This window comes from Xiphophorus couchianus, chromosome 1 (genome assembly GCF_001444195.1).
Source record: "Xiphophorus couchianus chromosome 1, X_couchianus-1.0, whole genome shotgun sequence".
NCBI classification, from domain to species: Eukaryota; Metazoa; Chordata; class Actinopteri; order Cyprinodontiformes; family Poeciliidae; genus Xiphophorus; species Xiphophorus couchianus.
Window position 1 is genome coordinate 952,240 of NC_040228.1, and position 15,607 is coordinate 967,846.

The 15,607-nt window shown below is 41.6% G+C and overlaps 1 protein-coding gene and 1 long non-coding RNA gene across 11 annotated transcripts in view; both read left to right on the forward strand.

The window, feature by feature from the left end:
- agrn (agrin) overlaps positions 1-15,607 on the forward strand; it is a 440,494-nt gene that overhangs the window by 386,973 nt on the left and 37,914 nt on the right. For all 10 annotated transcript variants that reach the window (XM_028022576.1, XM_028022603.1, XM_028022587.1 and 7 more), the window contains 6 exons: positions 2,461-2,580; positions 2,731-3,084; positions 5,848-6,040; positions 9,605-9,820; positions 9,904-10,133; positions 12,157-12,291. In XM_028022576.1, the coding sequence (XP_027878377.1) occupies positions 2,461-2,580; positions 2,731-3,084; positions 5,848-6,040; positions 9,605-9,820; positions 9,904-10,133; positions 12,157-12,291 (1,248 nt within the window). The remainder of the gene's footprint in view (positions 1-2,460; positions 2,581-2,730; positions 3,085-5,847; positions 6,041-9,604; positions 9,821-9,903; positions 10,134-12,156; positions 12,292-15,607) is intronic.
- On the forward strand, positions 12,298-14,945 carry LOC114148058 (uncharacterized). The gene is made up of 2 exons (XR_003596203.1): positions 12,298-12,838; positions 12,947-14,945. It is a non-coding gene; the product is annotated as an uncharacterized LOC114148058 (long non-coding RNA).

Consider the following 15,607-nt stretch of genomic DNA (forward strand, 5'->3'; position numbering starts at 1 on the left):
ATCAAATTGCAGCCACCAAAAACTTTAGCATTTTCTCGTCCATCCTTTTGTCTTAGTCGTTAGTTTTCCCAGTTTACCCATAATCCTCACACACATGTAAATAATAAGTGCACACTGGCCTAAATACAATCAGCTGACTCCATAAAGATCAGGCAAACAAAACGAAGAGCCAACGTTTTGGAAAAAATCTAAACTGTATTTCTGAATAACGAGTTGTTGATTTGGTCTGTTTGGGTCAGTTTTTCAGAAACCTGGTGAGTTATGAAAGCTTATTGAGGTAAATAGAAATGGGGGATGCGGTGATCATAAAATCAGCTGAATGATTCATTACAGATGAAACTGGTGATTATAACAGAGAAGTTTGTCCTGTTTTATATAAACTCCTCCATACATACAACCAACAGGCTGCAGAGTAAGCCTGTTGCCATCTGCTACCTTAGATCAAAGTTTTAAATCTGAAAATAAAACATTTTACCTGTACTTAGCTCCAAACGAGAAAAATCCAAACTGAAGGTTTGCCCACTCCAGCTGAGCCCGTCATTCAGCAGGAGGAAGAGTTGGAAAGCTTCATAATATATTCTAAATTCAGTTCTTTGCTGTGTCTTCTTAAGTCATCAAGTTAATATTTAGAATATGACAGAAGCTCAAACATTTTTCTGACTCTGAACTCGACATCCTTCACACTGGGCTGAGTGATGAGAACACTCAGCCCAGCATGTCCTGAACCTCTGAATATTCCAGAGGTGTGCCGATCAATTGGCCACCGATCATAATCGGCTGATTTCCGTGAAAAAGTGTATGATCAGTGATCGCCGATCACCGTCTCTTGTTGCTGATCACACAAACCAATCACCTGTATATCACTTCGCAACCTGTGTGTGCAGCTCATCTCCTCTTTCTTCACACTGTGCAAGCACGCAGCAACAAATCCTGTTGTGTGGAACTTTAACGCTCCTAGTGAATGGGGAAGTTTAAGTGTTGCAGCGGAAAATTACCTCGAGGGCGAAGCACGTCAAAATGTATGAACACAATGAATATAACATGATATTTAAAAAACGAGTTCACTGCAGGAAAACACAGCGCAGGAAAGCAGCGCACAAATACTAACACTCACCTGGATTAGCATGATGGTCAGAAAGCTAAACAAATAACCCAAAAAATAATTTAAATCAACGAGCTAGCGGTTCTGCTGGACCGCTGCTACACGCTACTGGTAGTTTCTGCTCCACCAGATGGTGAACTCTGCTTAAAGTTGCAGGATGTAGCTTAAACTAACACTAGATTTTAAATATGTATTAAAACTTTTGCTATGTCCTAACATAAGACAGATAATCTCTGAAAAAAAATTCGATCTCCTCTGCCTCCTCCATGTGTTCTGCAGAATTACTAAACTCGGTCAGAAACAACCAATCAGAACCAGGATTACTCAGCTAGCTGTTCTCACAGGAAGTTTTGATTTAGTAACTAAGGATTGTTTATTTTAATGCAGCCTGCATTTGACAGTTTTCTTTTTTATTGATTAGATATTCGGGGAACGTATCAGTCACAACCAATAAATTGTCCCATAAATTATTGCAATAAATATAAATATTGTTGTGAAAGTGGAAGACATTTGAAATACCTGAAATAAATCAAACAAAACCAATAAATGAGTTATGAAGTCTCCGTAAACAAACCTGTCCTTCAGAAAAAGGGGCTATGTGAGAGCAGAGCAGCAGACTGAAGACTTTATTAATATAATGATTATAGGGAGAGAGAAAGAAAAGAGAAATAAGATAAATCATGCAAATACAAATTACTGAGCTTGTTTTAATTTATCATGCGAGTAATTTATTTTTTGCTTATTGCGACTGGCCTAATCATTGTTTACCTATTTATTATTGATCTCATATAAAACTAAACCTGTATTTTTACCTCTTTAGTAAATGTAAACTCATCCAGTGATTTAGACTTTCTTGTCTTATAGGAACTTGGGATGACTTATGATCAAATCTCAGTTCCTCTTTCCGTTGATTCAGAAAACATTTAAAAACAAGTGTTTGGCTTTTTTCTCCTACAAATATAATTTGATCTCAGATCGTTGTAGATACATCATAACTGGGTGTTTTATCGACCGTCTGCAGCAAACAAAACCAAGTCCTCCTCCTCGTCCTCCTTCCTTCTCCTTCCTCTATTTTTTATGGCTAACATTTAGCGTCCTTCATGCCCTTCACATGTCTCCGCCCCATGGCTTGTAAAACAAACATCTGCAGCGAGCATTATGAGAGCGATTCATCTGGGAAAAAAAAGAAAGTGGAACCAGCAGCGACTGGAGGACAAGTGGTCTGCAGAGACTCTCCACCTGTCACACACAGGGCTGTTTGATATATTCACGGTAGCATTAAAAGGAGCTGAAGTCCTGTGTTTGCAGCGATCCTCAGTGGCCTTGTCCTGAACGTCTGAACCTTTCCTTTGTCATAGATACGAGATACAACGTGGAGGACATCGAGGGAGCGCTGCTGAAACAGCTGAAGGCTTCCAAAGACACCAGCATCTCTGTAAAGAAGCCAACGGCAGAGAATATTCGCTTCACTAATTATGGTAATGTGATGTAGACTTAACAGCAAAGTGGAAGGATTTAGAAAAAGAAAGAGGGAATTACTGTAACTTATTCATGAGGTAGCTTACTGAAGGTTTTCTTAAACTGAAAATCTTAAGCTCTACATGTTTAAACTGTCATTTTTCCAACAGGTCTGTCCACCATCCCACTGTTTACCACCACCGCCGCCGCCACTGCCGCCGCTGCTGCTGCCGTCACCACGGCCTCCCCTGTCCCCACATCCAGGCCTCATTCCCCCTACTTCACACGCCGCCCACCGGGAACCACCCGCAGGCCCGCCAGCTCCAGGCGGACCACCACCACGCAGGCTCCACCCACCAAAACCCTGCGCAGCACCTCAGCGCCGCCCACTACGACTGGGCGGCCCAAAACCCAGAAGCCCTGCCACTCCAACCCCTGCCTCAACGGGGGAACCTGCGAGAACGACGGTGACGACTTCAGCTGCAAGTGCCTGGCTGGACGAGGAGGGGCAGTGTGTGAGAAATGTGAGCCGTGTTTTCACGTTTATTATTAGACTTAAAGCAGAAGTTTCAGGGTCTGCTGCCACTTTAAATTCATGAAACAGCCGGATCAGAGCACACTGAAGGCAAACATTTCAAACATCTCAGAGCGGTTTAAAGTTCTTCCATTGTATAAATCACTCTTTTCAGGCATTATAAAGGATCATCTTTGGAAACTTTATCCTTTTGTGCTTCCGTGTGTAAATAAAGCAGCAAAAACAATATTTTAATGCAATGTAAAATATTTAAGGTTAGATAAAAAGCTCAGCTTCAAGAAAAACAGAAAAACGGCACTGCCTTCTTAAAGCATTCATGTTCTTCAAGCTGTTGGAGTTACCTATTCTTTGTTTTATCATTTAGAATTTTGTTCAAATTTATATTACTTTATATTTTTGGGTGACTTATAAGATAAATTTATAAGTTAATAATTGTTTATTTTTACTTTTTCATGTTTGTTTTATTAACTAAGTTGGACAGGAAGAACTGTAGGTCCATTTCTATAAGTATAGACTGGTTTAGTCCTAGCATGCAGTGGGTTAGGCCCAGTAAATACTGGGAAAAATAAACCGTAAAAAACAAACTTCCATTGTTTTGGACACTGGACATTTTTAGCTTGTGTATAAATCATCACCACAGAGCAGCAGAGGCTTATTGATTGGATTTTTAATGGGAATTTTGGTTTGATAAAAATTGCCACGACACAAGATAACACATCCAATAAAAATAGAAATCTCCTCTATTGTGGGGAAATTCACAAAATTATAAAAGTATGACAATATATAAATGAGTAGGATTTTATAATTATTACAAAATGTGCACATACTGTATGTACTGTATATATGCACTTAAAACAACAGGTTGTTTACAATAACAGGAAATGGAGATGTAGATGGTTATTGAGTCAGTTTGGAGCAGAGATGGCAGGAAGGATCTGCTCTAATGCTCCTTTAGAACGCGGCCGTCTGTCCTGACCGTCGGTCTGTCCAGGTCAGAATGTCAACAGTGGACCAACAAGGCAGAGTGCCCTTAGTCGCCTGCTAAGCAGACACTTAGTACGCACCTCTGTGTGTGTTTCTGTGTAATACCAAGGTTGAGAAGTGAATGTGGAAGAGTTCCAGGTGTGACTAGTTCAGTACCGTGGCTGTTCTGCCTGTTCTAGCTGAGTGCTGTGAGTGAAGGTGACACCCTGAGTGGCGGTGGGAGTGATGGCTCCATTTACTGCTGGATTATGGAGGTGAAATGTTAAGTGGTCACAAATGTGGATTTATTGGGCGATTTAGAGCTTTACAAATTAACACCACAGAACCAAATACCAGGTTTGTACATGTACATAGAGGTTTTAAATCAAGTTAAAAATAAAAAAGGCATGTTTAGTCAGACACAGTCTGTTCCCTCTGCTGGCTGGACTTCATCTCCAGTGATCCAGACAGTTTCATCATCCCAGATATGTGCAGCCACTGAGCTGCTGCTCACCAAGGGTAACACCAAATCCAGAAAGCTCTGCAGAGAAAAATCATCAATCAGCCAGAACTCTTTTCATTTCTTCCCCGCTTTGGGATTTCAGGCTTGCAACACAGCGACCTCGCACAGCTGCATCTTCACATAATTGATACTAATTGCTTTGATGGGTATTAGATGATGAGAATTACTTTGTGCCTTTGACTTAAAGTGGCTAACTGAAATCACAAACACCCACAAGCTGCACGCACTGGTTGCACACCGGATCAATCAAGTCATTAGGCCAGGAGGAGATCGTAGAGACAGACAAAAAAGACGAGATGGACATAACCTGCTTCTATTAAAAATTATTAAAAAAATCTTTTCCTCTTTCTGATTTGACTCCTTTCCATTAAAAATGCTAAACATTTTAAATAAATTGATAAAGAGGAGGTGATTCATCATGGCCACTTGTGTTAATTATGCACTTTTGGCTCCTCTTAAGTATTAGTCCTTAAAAAGTCTGAAAAAAAACATCTTAAATGTATATACTGAAAATTAAATGTAATTTTAAAATGTCTCATTGAAATATGTATTCAATTTATTGAAAAAAAAAGTTTATTTTATTGAGATCCCCATTAGCATCAGCAGGATGCTACATTAATTTTTCTTCCTGGTGTCAGTTTACATTAAAAAGACATTTACAAAACATCATTTTATAGATAATGTATTGAAACAACACATTCTGTGTTCCGTCACTTTTAAAGATAAGCAGACGTTAGCTTAAGATAGAGAGATATTTTAGATTTCCTTGTATAAAAATACATCAGCTGGATTATGGATTATGATTAATCAAAGGTCTTAAACTGTTGTGGCAGGAATACTTAATATCATATATGCTACATAGTTTTCTCTTTTTTCTCAAGGGATTTTACTGCTATGCAAAACTTTGAGTTGCATGCAGACATCTTCACTGCGGTCTGAGTGGTAGCTAGCTGCTAATATACTCTTCCTAGCGAGTAATAGTTTTTCATATTGCTAATAGAAAAGCTTGCTAAAGTTTACTAGGTAAGATAACAGTAAAGGGTAAAGCCAGCTTTTTTATGTCCATCATGTACAAGTTGCCAGTTGGCTGGACGCTGTTCATCTTCTTCATTGGCTCGTGTCTGTTGAAAACCAATAGGATTTGTTTATTTGTGATTTTGTAATCATGCAGGTCTTAAATTTCATTCCCAATGGTCTTTAAAAGTCTTAAATTTGAGTTGGTCTCCGGAAGCCCATGACAGCAGTGACTTGTGATTTTGTCCGCAGCCATCAGGTACTTCATCCCATCATTTGGTGGCCAGTCTTTCCTGGCCTTCCCGACAATGAGCGCGTACCACACGGTCCGCATCGCTATGGAGTTCAGAGCGTCCGAGATGAACGGCCTGCTGCTCTACAACGGCCAAATGAAGAAGAAAGACTTCATCTCTCTGGCTTTGGTCAACAGCAGGGTGGAGCTCAAGTGAGTGCAGGACGTTTATTGATTCTGTTGGATTGAATTTAATACGGGGTTTCGTCCTCCATCCGTTCGTATCGCAAAAAACTGTGATGAAACATTAATGATCCCCATGAGGGAACGAGGTCATTGCAGCAGCAGCTGGGAGGCGCCGTAAATAAGAGCAAAACAGAGGGCTGAGGATAATGAGGCAAATAATTACAGCAAGTAAACATGTAGAAAACAGGAGAGCCAGGAAATAAATAAAGATAAGGAGACTTCTGGGCAATTTGTAGGTTAAAGTCAGACATTCAGAAACAAATCTGAGCAGTCTGAACACATGAGGCTACTTGGATTCCTGAAATGGATCTGGAGCACATAACGTTACTGTATTTACATACAGTTGCAGTGATTCCATATATATCCTCTAAACCAGTGGTTCTCAAACTTTTTTCAGTGATGTACCCCCTTAAAAATATATTTTTACTCAAGTACCCCCTGACACGGGCAAAACATTTTTGGAATAAAAAAGAGGTACAGAGATTGTGGACGTAAATCCCATTAAAACATACTTTTCCATGTACGTTCTGTACTTTGTCGGCTCTGGTTTTGCCTTCTTTTTCACTTTGCTGTACTGCTGAAAGTACAGCTATGCTTTAGCCACGTCTCCATAGTTACAGTGTAATTATGATAACGACAGGTTGTTGACGAGTGCCCTGGGTTCGTGGGTCAAACTAACTTGGTGGGGGGGTCCGTTTTATTTTAAAGGATATTGAAACTAAATACTGAATATAAAATTCAGTGCATGAACACACATTTATATTTTATCGAACTTTTTACAAAATAATTTTTCCCAAGACGTATTATAAGGAGCCTACTGATTTTTTAAAGATATTTTGAAAAGCTTCACGTACCCCCTGCAGTACCTCCACGTACCCCCAGGGGTACGCGTACCCCCATTTGAGAACCACTGCTCTAAACAGTGCAGTCAGAATTTATTGGGTGTTAAGTTTGAAATAAACATTTCATCCGTGCAACTTGACTCAACTGGAAAGGAACAAACTTTTTCTGATAATTAAATTTTAATAGGTGGAACCAACCAGAAACCCAGAAATATCGCCTCATATAAAAACTTTGAGCGAACTAAGTGTTTAATCCACAAGCAAAACAGAAAAGAGCAGGAAGAGAAACCTTTGCTGGTGAACAATAAGACTCATCAGCAGTTTTGTCTCATCCTGCTTCACAAAGCTTCAGACTCGTCTCAGGTGTCCTCTATAAATCTGATGATTTGCTTCTGTTGCCTCTCCTCTGTGACTTTGGGTCTGCTCTGTCACTGATGAGCTTTCAGAAGCATTTACTGACCAGGGAAGCTGCTTCCTACTGGACATTTGATATAATGTGACATTTTTCATTTTGTTTCAGTGTGGGGAGTGATGCAGCCCACTGCATGATGGGTCCACCTCCTTGTTTGACTGTGGAGATAATGTGTCTCTGAGGGCTCAAACACATATTTCTCTTACTGGCATAATTGCTTCTGTTATGGTTGAAAACACATTGTTGATCTAAATTCCTCTATTTATAAACACTTTCTATGAATGTGAATCTTTAGGTTTGTAGCTGAACACACTGAGCCCAGCTCATTGGAATCATAATGTTGGTCAAAAAATCCTATTTCCTGTCAAACTGAGTTCACTTTTCAGTTTTTCAAAAATTCAACTAAAAGCTGTTTGTGACCAACTGCTGGTAAAAAATATGTCTCATAACCCATTTCAATAGATTTATTGTTAATTTGTCTCCAGATGTCTCACTCGCTCCTCAATATTCATTGTTCTGCATCCAGTAACTTAACAACCAAAGAATATTCTGGATCAGTCTGAAAATAAGTAGAAAAACTGAAATGTGTCAGTCTGGATCAGTTAATTTGATCTCTTTATAGGAAGATAATGCTGGCTTTGTATGTAACTGGTTATATTCTGCATTAATGGTTTTAAAAATACGTTGTAACATTGTTCTACCAAGAAAAGTCTTTCACACAATGATAGCCAAAAACGTTTGACCCAAAATGTACCATCTGAAAGACAATTCTACCAAATACCAGGAAACAGAATAAATGTTGTTAAAGGTTACATGTATTTTTATACAGTAAATGAAAACATCTGGTTTCAAATGTGTGTTTTGCTGCTTTAACTTGCATATTTCCTGGTAACAAGCTGGCTAATTTAGTGCACCTCCTAACGCAGAATAACCAGAGAAGAAGTGAAGGTAAGGAGAGAAATGTACATATCAGTGAGAAATAAAGTAGTTTGAAAGCAGGCAAAACAAGATGAGAATAAGAGGAGTTCTTTCAGCATTTTCTGTTTTCACTCTTTGACTGGAGCTGACGACGACCTGTACTGTCAAATTGGCCAATTTTCCTCTGAGAAACCAGCAGAAACACCAAGTGCTGTAATAATCCCATAATGGTGTGTGTTCATGTCTTTCCCCAGCAGAATTGTGTTAATAAAGGCCATTTTTGGAAAGGCAGCAACTTCTGAAGACAACTGATGAGACTAATTAAAGATTTGCCTGTATTCCAGCTCCATCAACCTTTCATGTATTTTAGATTTTAACACTCTGAGCGCGCTCCCCTCCTCCAGGCCTGACCAGGCTGGATCTGGAAGTTGAAATGAAATCAATTGCAGAGCAAAAAGGAGATCATTACTCACCGTTGCTCTCAAAGAAAGCCTCAGCTCCAGAAATACAGCTGTGAGATTCACACCCACAGCTTCGCAAATCCAAGACATGGGGAGAAGAATTAATTATTTGTGGCAGATAATTGCTCTCAGGTTGAGCTAATATTGCCGCATGTGTGGATGCAGACGCACGATGTCTAATCTCTGTGATGACAAGGCCTTTTCTCCAACAAAACATCTGTAGATTAAAGGTTGGGCTTGATTTGAGTTTTCTATATTTAGCTGGAAGTTTTTGTCTCATCCATGTTTGTTTAAGTCAAATTTATTTCTAAAACACATTTCAGCAACAAGCCAGTTGCTGAAATTAAAGTGCTTTAATTCATAAAACATCATACGATCACCAGTTATGAAACAAACTATAAACATTACATTTATTAAATGTCATCATCAACCATCAATGCACATTAAATATGATGATCAATATCATCAATATGCATCACATATGTTGATCAATGTTCCACCTTCTGTTTCTTTATGTCTGGTTCTGGTTCTGTTACAGTAATCGATGCTACTAAAGATAAACATGGATGAGTTTCTCTGACGCTGAGACATCAGTCCTCTGATCCTGGAAATGTTCTTCAGCTGATAGGAAACCCACTTTGGAACCGTCTTTATGTGGCTCTGAAGGTTCAGGTCAGAGGTCAGCCTGATCTCTAGTTTCCAGCCGGAACAACTGAAGCTGACTCTAGATTTATAACTCTAGATCTATAATTCTAGATTGTTCCTCTTTTGATAATAAGTTCCGTTTCTGTACAGCAGGAGGAAGATGTGGCACATCCAGCTGTTCTCAACATCTGTTCAGTGTTTGGATGGGGTCAAAGGTCAGGGTCAGATAACTAATCATCATCTGATCCGTCAGGTTCAACACTGGCTCAGGAACAGGCACCGTGATCAGCGAAGTCCAGATCAGCCAGGGTCGCTGGCACCAGCTGGTGGTGACGCGCAGCCGGCGGATCGGCATGCTCAGCGTGGATGGCGAGCCGCACGTCCAAGGCGAAAGTCCCCATGGGACAGACGGCCTCAACCTGGACACCCCGCTGTTCATCGGAGGGGTGACAGATGACCTCAAGCTGGAGTAAGCTGCTGCTGCGGCTGCTGAGCATCTTGTAGCGGCGAGCAGCACATCCATTCTGACTCACTGTGTTTTCTGCTGCTCAGCGTCAGGGAGCGGACCGGGGTCACCGTGGGGCTGGTGGGTTGTATCCGCATGCTGGACATCAACAACCGCATGCTCAACATCCAGGAGGCCAACGGAGACAGCCTGTTCGGCGTGGGTGTGGGCGAATGTGGGAACAACCCCTGCCAGCCGAACCCCTGCAAGAACGGAGCTGAGTGCCAGGTCAAGGAGGCCGAGATGTTCCATTGCAAGTGCAGCAATGCATTCTGGGGTAAGTCACTCCACTGCATTGAAACTGCAGATTTTATTAAAGCTTTTACTCACTTGAACTTTATCACCTTTCACTCCTTTGCAAATAAGTATTTCATCTTATTTTATGTCACATTGGAGAAAAAGCTTCCGTTAACAAAACTGGGTTTGAAGCAAATTCTCAGCTGGATTTGAATCTCACATCAAAGCAGACGATAAATCCATGAAACCTTTATCCACCTGGTTCCTCTCAGGCTACAAAAGGATGCAATGCTACACTTTACGCAAAAACATTCATATTTCTGTCCGTAATAAAACTTTTATTGTGCTAATTAATGCCATCCATATTCACATACACTGACTTACTAAACTTTTAGGAGTTCACAGTCAGATTAGTGGAGAAAAGTCACAACGATGGTGTTTCTAGTCATGGCAGCAACAGGTAGAGATTGTATGAAATCTCATGTTGATCTGAACAAATGCAGCTTTAAAACCAGCTGGGAATCAGACTTCATTTGAAATTACCGTAATGGACACAGAGACAGAAGAGAGATAAGAGGAGAGTCAACACCCTGGAGTCTGCTTTTATACCTGCAGAAAGAGAAAACTGCCAACAATCCATAGCAACAAGCATCATAACAACTACATCATCGCTGAAAAGTACGCAGTACAAATTAATACAAGTGGCAACTGCACCGAAAAAATATAGTTTATCTGGAAACCGTGTGAACACAAACACCCAGACTCTTCCAGTAGAAATGATCACTGTGAGCTAGACTGAACCATCTCAATGGTAAAGGAGGAGGATGTAAAGTTATATGATCTATTTTTAGCTTTCAAGTCAAAGTACAATAAGAGACAGTAAAGATTTTATTCATTGTTCAGAATCCCAATAAAATCCAATCTGGCTGTAATGTGACAAAAGGTGCAGGAGTAAATTTTTGTTAAACATCACAAATTGTTTTTTTCGTCACAGAAGGAAAAACACAAAGTCATTTTTAATGTGAATCCAAAATGAGTCACATAATATTTAATGTAAGAACTGTTTAATGTTTGGCTGCTGAGACTTCAGAGGAAAGAGAAACAGCTCCAGATTCTGCCATGATGAGTGAAAAATGAAAAGTAGTAATGAGACTTGGACCTTTGCCTGCAGACTAACATTCAGCTGAATGTTTTTCTCCTAAAGTCAGTTTGAAGTGTTCATGGTTTCCTTCATGGAGGGGGGACAGTTCTGAGACGGAGACAAGAGGGAATACATGATTGGGGAGAGCAGTAATGAGACGGGAGGACATGCCGGGACGGCCAGATAAATGAGGGAGGTGAGCAAAGATCAGAGCTAAAGAGTGCAGAGAGCGGAAGAGTTAGGGAGGAAAAAGAGCCGCGGTGGTAGAGAAATGGGAGCAGAGGATGAAAAAGTGTCAGCGAGGGAAAACAGGGCAGCCCTGTGCGCTCAGCGGGACAGGGTTCATTAGCACCCCCCCACCACAGGCTCTGACTGCCAAACTAATGACGGGTGAATTCAGACGGGCTGCAGCAGAGGGCAAACCCATCACACACACCAGATGTGTGTGTGATGGGTTTGCCAAAAGAAACACTCTGATGGAGAAGAGGCTATGAACAAACAACCTGCAGTTTATTTTACTGGGATATTAAGAGACAGAGCAACACAAAGCAGGACAATATAAGTAAGTGAGTAGTCAGTTTCCAGTCTAGCACTGCATCTCACTGTGAATGCACTCCCATTATGAAACAAGGTGGTGGCAGCATCATACTTTGGGTATGCTGTCCATCAGGTCTGACTGAGGTTCAGTTATTCGCCAAACCTAAAAACCTCCCTGTCCAGACAGACCGAGCAGTGTGTCGTCTGCTGCATGTGTCCTCAGTACAGAAACGGTTGTAACGTGTTTTGGAAATTTCATTGAATACAAACTGTATTTTCAAACCTGCTTCATAAAATAAAATATTCTCTGGTCACACTAGAAGAGGAGTGTTGTAAATTCTCTGATACTTTCCTTCCTCATGATGGTAAATGTGTGTTTGTTTAGGTCCAACATGTGCTGACCTCCATGACCCCTGCGAACACAGCAAGTGCCACCAGACATCGCAGTGCAAGGCTCTGCCTGAAGGGGGCTATAAATGCGAGTGTCCCATGGGGCGAGAGGGGAAGCACTGTGAGAGAGGTAATGTACTGCAGCTAGCATCTTTCTTCTTCTCTGTGCGTGTTCACCGACGTTTCCTCTCGTCTTTGATCGAACGGAAAGCATAAAAAGTGCAAACCTGCTGGCATTGGGGCAATGTGAGGGCTGCTGCGCTGCGCTGCAGAGCCGTGGTGGATGATTGGCCCCGTTGGGCCGTTCACCACATCCACTCCAGTACGCTTGTTAGTGAGGAAGCAGAGACACTTCGTTCCTCCCTGCCTGCCGCCACAGGTGTTGTTCTCCAGCTTGTTGTTGGTGTGTAGCTCCCACTGCTGGGACGCCACAGCGCTGCCGCTGCCTTTGAAGTTCATCATTAGAAGTTTGGGCAATGTCGTGTTGTGAAGTTTACTTATATTCTTCCCTCCCTGTAGATGCTGTCATGAATGCTGCAAATTAAGGAGAATATGCTGTCATGCTCTCTCCAAACAAAGGAGAATCCAGGCATCATCCTCTGGGAGTAAAAGGAGATCAGATGGGAGTATCCTCCATCTTCTGAGCCTCAGTTAGCGGGTGATTAAAATAAATTGAGGTGAACCAAAATCAATGCTGCGTGAGCATGAGCGTCTCTCATTCCAAAAGGCTATTTTTACAAAGGAATCAATGAGATGACTAATCGCATCAGTCCTCCTGCTCACAGTGATTAATGGCAGCGTCAGTCAGCCAGAGTGGCAGCCAGGAGCAGGGCCCAGAAGAACGCAGTCAGGTCCCTCTAAGGCCGCACTCAGCTAAAGAGGCCGCTCATCACCTGAAGGTGAACTTACTCACAACGGGACACATCTGGGTGTGTGTGTGTGTGTGGAGCTAGAGTCTCCACTGTAATCCGACTAGGTTCGTCAGTGCAGTTCGCTGCTTGATTCGTTCACAGTGGAGGGTTTTTCACTGAATCACCTCCTTTCCTCTGTGCTTTCACCCTGTCTTAATGTGAATGATTATAATTTACCAATGAAAGCAAGACCTCTTAGAAAAATACACTCCAGGGTAGAGATGAACCGATTTATCGACCAGCTGATTTATCTGTGCCGATTTCCCTAATTTTGGGAAAACGGTGATCGATTGATCTTTACATCTTAACCACCTATTTCATCTCCTCAGCAAAAGTATTTAAATCAACTGTTATCTTCTGCTCTGCTGTGAGAAAGGTTTGACTAACAGACCAGCCCACCAGGTCAGGTCTATATGTTTGCAGTTAATGAGTTGTTGGCAACTCTTTAACCTTCTTGGTACATTTAGCAACATTTTAGACAAAAAAAAAAAATTGGTATCATCCAAAATTGGAATCGGCAGGTCAGGATTTTTAATAGATCGGCCAGAAAACTGCAATCAGTGCAGCCCTACTCCAGGGAGGTTTTGGCTCCTACTGGGTTGCAGTTGCTACATTTGCAGCAAAATCAGACGTCTGTGTTTCTGTGTGGATCTCAGCAGGTAACTGGTTTACAGACACAAACACCTTTTAAACTGTTAGCCAGACTCACCTACAAAACCTTACATAGTTTGTCATGTCATGGTGGGTTTTCTGTTTGCTGTTATGTCATTAAACCAGAATAAAGGTAAAACGTCTGCTCCATGCTCTCTTCCTCTGGTGACATCACTATGGGGTGGGGCCTTTATCTGCATTTTTTTAATCCAATAACCAAATATAAAAAGTGTTTCTAACCTCCTGGCAGAAGTTTGCTCCACCTGGACGGACTGTCTGTCAGTCTGTCTGTCAGTCAGTCTGGCCGCGGCTCGCTGCACTGCGCTGCCACTCCAGATGCTGCTTCAGACGTGATGTAGGACTTTGAAAGCTGGATAGTTTGATAGGCTGGAAGACTTTTATTTTACCCCAGTGCAGAACTAACAGATTACATGCAGCTGTCATAAGTCCACTTCATCCTGCAAGAGTTGATCAATTATTAAAAACATTTCATTCTGGACTTCCGGTTATGGCGTCTTACTGATCAGCTGCTGGGCTCTGAGCTCCGACCAATGTACCCTGTATTTAGATATCTAGACCACTGCTAAGATATTTTTCGTACGAGCAAAATCCCTGGGACAAGCTAGAGACTCAATTCAACCTGCCAAGATGCCGAGCAAATACACATTAAAAGCGAAAACAACCAGCAAAGAGGGATTCGAAGGCAATGCTAGCAGCGAACTGGAAAACGAGCACATGGAGGAGGCTAATGCTAACTCTCAGACCTCTGAAGCTACCCTCCTGGAAGCAATCCAAGCCTTGAAAACTCACTTTTTACCAAGCAACTATGGGAGATTTGAACTTCGAATCAAGAAATTAAAGACACAATTTGAGTGTTCCTCGAGAGGTTTACCTCTGCAAAATCCCGCATTAGCAACCTGGAGGATGGCGTCGCCTCGTTAACAGGCAAAGAAGCGTCCATACAAAAGAAAATCCAGGATCTTTGAAGGTGGAGCTTGAAAACAGATGCCGGAGATCCAACCTGAGACTCGTGGGTTTACCCGAGAAGACAGAGCAAGGGGACATTGCGGCTTTTCTGCAGACCTGGCTGATGGAGGCCCTGCGGCAGAATGCATTTCCATCCCCCACCCATTATCGAGCGGGCCCACAGGCTGCAGGGCCAGAGCGCCCCAGGCCGCCCACCACGCGTGATCATCATGCAATTGTTATAGATCCGTCAAGCCAAAGCGCAATAAACAACAACCGGAATTAAGTTAACTATTAATATTTATTGTTGCATACATGAAAAGGATTCCCCGCTAGTTTTATCCCTTCGTTGTCAACCCGACATGGGGATCACACCAAACAGGATGTAAGTATTCAGGGAAGTGTCCAAAACAAACAAAAAACAAAACAAAGTAAAGAAAAGGTTGTTAACCTACGGAGCCCTCTAGGGGACATGGGGAATTGTTTTTCTTTTGCGTTCCCTCGCAATACTGTACTGGTCAGTTATGCAGCATAATTGAATACTGCAAGCCTTTCTTACGGTGGGCGCCGTACTTTATGCTTTAATATAAGGTTATGTGAGGTTTTTCCATGAATGTTAGTATCTTTTTGTGAAATATCTGAAGTTTTATATCTTTCTTTAGGATAGAAAGGTACCACAAACCTGTGATATAAATAGAAACTTTCCGTAAGTAGGAAAGAAATAAAAACACATTATAATTTGGACTATTTCTGAGTTATTATCGCGGGTAATAAATCATCTGACAGTTTTGATTGTGTCTCTGTTGTGTTCGTAGTCTGAATGGTTTAAAGAGCTGCTTTCAGTGCCGCTCCATCTTAGCCTTAACAGACATAAACATGCAGTAAAAAATAAATCGATTATCAATCAGTGTTATTTTT